Source organism: Fistularia commersonii, chromosome 6 (genome assembly GCF_037954325.1).
Source record: "Fistularia commersonii isolate RoL2024-O1a breed Wild chromosome 6, RoL_Fcom_v1.0, whole genome shotgun sequence".
Classification (NCBI taxonomy): Eukaryota; Metazoa; Chordata; class Actinopteri; order Syngnathiformes; family Fistulariidae; genus Fistularia; species Fistularia commersonii.
In genome coordinates, this window is record NC_141289.1 from 13,316,088 (window position 1) to 13,321,874 (window position 5,787).

The following is a 5,787-nucleotide window of genomic DNA, read 5'->3' on the forward strand; positions in this document are numbered from 1 at the left end:
TTTTTCTTTTTCATTTTTGTGCAATGATATCCTATTCATCAGTAGTGTAGGGTCACAAATAATGATGATGAACAAGGATGATGGGATGGTTGTGACACTGGATTCCCATAGTTTTCCAAGAGGAATAGAAAAATTGGTGCATTGAAAAAAATAAAATAAAAAGCACTGGACCTCCTAGCAGGTGTACAGGATCGCCCAGCAATCCGCCGCATTGGAAACGTAAGTACATTTCATACTGGGCCAAAAAAGTCACTTTTAGTAGAGACTTTCGCCATCTGCTGGACAACCGAGGCATCGTCCCTCAGGAGGAAGAAGCTGAATTGTTCAATTGCATTACTGGCATCAAAATAAAAGCTTGCTTTAACTTTACAGTACTTTGCCTCACTTTTTTCTTTTCTTTTTGAATGCATTGCATTTTCATTGAAACCGTTTAAACATGAAGCGATAAGTAAGTCGATGAGGAAAAACTAATAGGACTTTACAGTCTGACAGTCAGACTCCTTAAATGTATAAAAGTAGACTGAGAGGTACAAGAAGCTTGTAGCTGACAAAATGTAAAGGACTGTAAATAGTGTTGGAGATTCAGCTTTTGATACTGACATAATGTATATTATTAAAAATAATTTAAAATTAGATAGAATTGTGAAAATCGATTCCCTTATGGCTACCCAGTTTGTTTATTCACAGTTTGGTGCAGGTGAGATTAAATGAAAGAATCATCCTGTAATTCCCCATATGGTGGCAAATATAATAAAATGGACAGTAAACTTCAAGAGTACTAAGACAAGAACCAGTTTCCTGCTTTTTATTTGAGTCTCTCACAACAAGTCACAAAAAGTATTTTTCAGCCACTTGTGATCCCTGTTCACCTGCAATTGATTTTAGCATCCAAAATGCACTCTTCCACAGTTTTTGTCAAATATTTGCTTCTTTTCACAATCTCTTGGTGGTTTCAGAAACCCCGTATCATTCTTAGTGATTCATGTTAAGAATTTTAGAATAATTTTGGCAATTATTTCCAGCTTTCCACACTAATTTGTGGATTTCTTTCATGCTAATTTCGAGTCTGCTCGTCAACGGACAAATAATCAATCGGTTGAACTTCAATGACTTTAACAATCAAACTAAATATGTAAAAAAGGTTTTTTTTCCACTCACCTAAAGTGTAGATTCTTGCGGACGTTTTGTCAATTTTCTGTTTATTTTCTCTTTTCGGACAGTCACATGCCAGTCTCTTGTAACTTTCATTTTTTTTTGATGGTATCTTATAAGCGGAAATAGTCTTGACCCAAAGGCTTCAAGTGCCCTCATGATACTTCGACAGACACAAACATCGGAGCCGTATTTGTCGTGTCTAATATGATTTGACTTTACCGTTCTCCTTTATATTCGTTAATTAAACTCACTCATAAAATATAGGTTGGTTCTTTCGTGAGTTTTTGCGCCCAAAATAGCTTCTTGTAAAGTCTAAAATAGTCAACGACTTCTGAAGCTATATTAAGACGTTCCCCCCTTCCGGCATCATGAAATAGTTCCGTCCACCAATCCGAACCACCTGAGCGAGAGCGAGCGCTCGCCGCCCCAACATCCGGTGTGACCGAAGTGGGAAGACGCTCCGCCGGCAGCGGCCGATGTGGTTGAGCGTGGCGTGAAACTGGAGCGCGCAGCCCGGAACCCACCGTCTCTCCGCTGGGCTGGACCGGAACAGCCAGCCCTCTGGACCGATGTCCTGGCCGAAATGTCCCGCCATATTTACATACGGAACAAAATCGGCGAGGGCATCCAGGCGCCCATCTTTCAGGTACACCTGTCCTAACGCAGATACTGCAATACACTAAATACTCCCCCCGGTGCGTTTCAGTAAATAAGACTACAAGAGCATTGCGGTCGTATTTGAAAATAAACATTCAAGTAGCATATTAACTTTCAGATGGGATGTCAAGATAGATAAATATTGAAATGTGACTTTTTTAATAATAACGTTATTCCTGTTTTGTGACAAGGTGCCGAATGTCATGTCTTTCAATATGTTTTAATCCCTACTTTTTAGTCAAGGAGTGCATAACTGAAAGGTTATAATTGATAATATAGCACTGTTACAAACCTGTACCTAACTCACAATCTATTGAATTGCACACCCAAATGATTTTGCTTATCATGTACTTATTTGGACACCCTCCCCATCTACATCTGCATCATTACATCTAACCGTGCAGCATTTATTTAAAAGTGTTATTAATCAGGCTTAGAATTGATTAAATGTAATAGTACGATGAACCGGCTGGCTAATCTATAAAGTATTTCTGATTTCACTGAGCTTCAGCAACACAGGCATAATGAGCAGGTGTTTAACCATTATACTGAAATTAATTTGATCTAGCTTTTTACTAAAATAATGCTTTTTTTTCTATTTTCCTTGTTTTTCTGTTACGTTTTGATGATTATATAAGGCAGCAATTGTTTTTGCTTGTTACTTTGTCACTCTTTCTCGACAAATGCTCCTGATTTGTAGTTTATTTTTTTAGAATAATGCAAAATGAGCAGATGACTATTAAAACAGTTTTCTAACTTGTGCACGATGACAAAATAATTTGGGCAGAAAAAATGACTTCAAATTACATTTCTCGCAAAACATACAATTCTTCTCGTATAAGGTAGAATGAATGGATAGAATTAATATTGTTTACTATTGATTTTCATTAAAATTGGTGTGTTTCCATGGGTATGCAACATTTGTGCGTGTCAGGGTAAAGTGGGAGTCATTTGGGGGTTAGTACCTGAATATTGTGAGAACCCATGCAATAAGAGTGTGGTCTAGTGTGAAATTAAAAATAAAAACATCCAGGGCGGACAGCGACCTAAATGTGGTGTTGTGTACCTTGATTGTATCAATCGAGGGTTATGTTTGGAGATATTTTCATAAAAGACTGAGACCATTGCAGGATGTTTAAAGACTCACTGACTGGACTGGACTTGAACGACAGAGTGATGGTGACCCAGATGAAATGCCCTATTTTCTGAAATCAGGGAAGTAGGCTCTGACTTCTTACTTGTGACATTGTCATTAACCCTTGAGATTTGAACAGAAATGGGGCAAATCACTGGCAGATAATTAATCTAGCTCCCCAGAGATGAACTTTGCAGTTGGTTTGCTCTCTTTGAAGGAGAAAAAAACAAAAAAAGAACAGCAAAGTATTGCGAAGGGTCTTAGAAGGGTATTATAAAATAAATAAGTTCAATGGAAAAGGTTCTGTGAAAGAACTGAGTATATTTTCTTTACTCATATATAGAAGAGTTTTGTTTTTTTTCAGATTCTGACCACTGGCAAGGATTTTTCAAAAGAAGAGCAAGCAATTGACACAATTTTCTGGCTTCAGCAGCTAATGATTATTATTGTATTTGACGCTTGACATTTATCTGTCCCTGAAAATAAATAATTCTTAGTAAATACATTTTCTTAGGCTTATCTGTAAGTGAGGATAGCTGGTGGTATACGATGGTGTCATTTTAGGATTTAATCTGCTGACGATTTGCCTTAACTCTCAAATAGGAAAATGTGATTTTGATGTAATGTGTAGTATTAGTTGTGTGTTTGTATGTGCTTGTTTGTACGTGCGAGTGTGCGTATGCGTGTGCGTGTGTGTGCATGTGTATGTGTGTGTGTGTGTGTGTGTGTGTGTGTGTGTGTGTGTGTGTGTGTATCTATATTCAAACTCAAAATGTCACAATCTATTTGTCAACAAAAAAAAATATTTTGCAAATGGCTGTTGGTTGTACAGACTGGGAAAACATGTCAGTATTGATCTGTCTTGACATAAACAGTAATGCTACATAATGACAGATGGGATTTAACGTTTTATACACGTATAAATTCTACTTTTGGAATATTGTGCATTGTTGGTCGAATACCTCAAAATGTGCAGATTCAACTCATCTGCAATGAACAGTATTTCTGGAGATGTTACAGTATGTTTCCATGCAGGTGAACCGAGGGACTTATTCCAGGAGGAGCCGTCTTAAGAGATCCGATGGCAGCACCACCTCCACCAGCTTCATTCTCAGACAGGTACTATAATAGACACGATGGCCTAATAATAAGAGATGCACATTGCCCAAGAAGCTGTAATTCTATTATGATTCAGATTTTCTCCCCAACCATGAAAGTCTTTTGTGAATCCTTGTAGCTGGACCTGTAAAGTCAATAGAAAAGTATTATTAATGAAATGAGAAAAAAGGGTCTGATGAAGGATCTCACAAATGGGAGGAAACAGAATCAAGATATTGTGTTCAAACATCTAAATGATATATGATAATGAAGATATATAGCAACTTTTTTTTCATATTAAATAAAACAGTCTTCTTTTAAATATCCAAATGAGACATAACGTGATATACACAGAGTCCATTGTAGGGGCTTCATCCATAGTTACACCTTTAATGCATTCTTTATTTGTTAAAGGTTGACATTTGTGGCCCTTGCAGAGACATAGAATAATGGTTTGGATGAACCTTTTCCTGACTTCTTTATATGATGTGTGCTCTTGGCAGCTTGGAGGCGTGATGTGATACATATTGCTATCGACTGCAGAGGGCAGTAATTTGTTCCCAGGAGACTGTTTCAGTGCAGCAACAAGCCAGTGTAAATGAAGCAGGTTTATTTATTTTGGCATCTCTATATGATAGAAAGTGATATATTCCAAAAATGGTTGAATTTGAAGTTTTTACATTTCTATTCCCAGGTAGTAATCTTTGTTTTAAAGCAAAACAAAAAAACATGGCAAGGCTTTGCTATAATCCAGATTTAGCTCAGTACATCCGTCTTTCCGAGTTGAGTCTATCAGAAATATCCAACCACCACTCCTGATAACTGTTTTCTCTTTTGCAACGCCGTACAACCAATGGTCTGTCACCAAGATACCAAAAATGAGTCGGCCACACTCTGTGGGCTTTGTCTTTGGGACTTTGACCTGTGTTTGCACCTGTGCCGCTGTTCAAGAAAATACTGCTCAAAAACTCTGAAATCAAACATTTACATTGGAGGGTATTTCTAAAATAGAAGCTTAAATGATTTCTAGAAACTAGGTTGGTTATATCAGGAAACTTGTTCTGGAAGTTCTACTTGTTTACCAGTGTGTACATACATAACCCATAAATGTAGCCAGAATAACATTTTAATACCTCTTCATGGAGAAACTTAATGTCATCTGTAGTGAGGTAGATAAAGCATGGATATCTGCACTAATTGTCATAATAAATGCAATAATAAATAAATAAATAAATAAATATGCACATAATAAATTAAGAAATAAATCATTTTTAGTTATTATCAGACAATTTTAAACACTGTCTCTGCTTATCCATTCACAAGTGCCACATTTCAGTGTATGTGGCAGTGTGGTCAAAAAGAAAGCAAATTATAATACAACAAAAACCTCACACTAACACAAGAATAAAAAAAAAACACTGAAACAGAAGCGATAGAAATTATGAAATAAAAAAGTCCTTTGTATAAAAACTATAAATGCAAATTGGCAAACATGACATCACTTCCCTGAATTATACATCAAAATGATTCCTAGCTCCTGCCCATCTTAACTGATAAACAGTGAGAAGATTAGATTTAACAGGGAAATGGAGGATGTCCCCCTCCCCTTTTACCTTCACGCATCCCCCTCCCCCGAGTTCTGCTACCTCCCTCTCCTTTTAAAAAAAAAAACAAGCTTAGCTCTCATCCAAGCTTAGTGGACAACCAGCCAGCCAATCAGATCCCTGCACACTGGGTTTGTC

The 5,787-nt window shown here is 37.0% G+C and overlaps 1 protein-coding gene across 1 annotated transcript; it reads left to right on the plus strand.

Annotated features, from left to right (window-relative positions):
• The first annotated feature begins 61 nt into the window (after positions 1–61).
• LOC147233421 (uncharacterized) lies at positions 62–4,196 on the plus strand. The gene is made up of 4 exons (XM_086148739.1): positions 62–136; positions 1,604–1,801; positions 3,983–4,066; positions 4,185–4,196. The coding sequence occupies exons 1-4, from the start codon at positions 62–64 to the stop codon at positions 4,194–4,196; spliced, it is 369 nt and encodes a 122-aa protein (XP_086004865.1).
• The last annotated feature ends 1,591 nt before the right edge of the window (positions 4,197–5,787 follow it).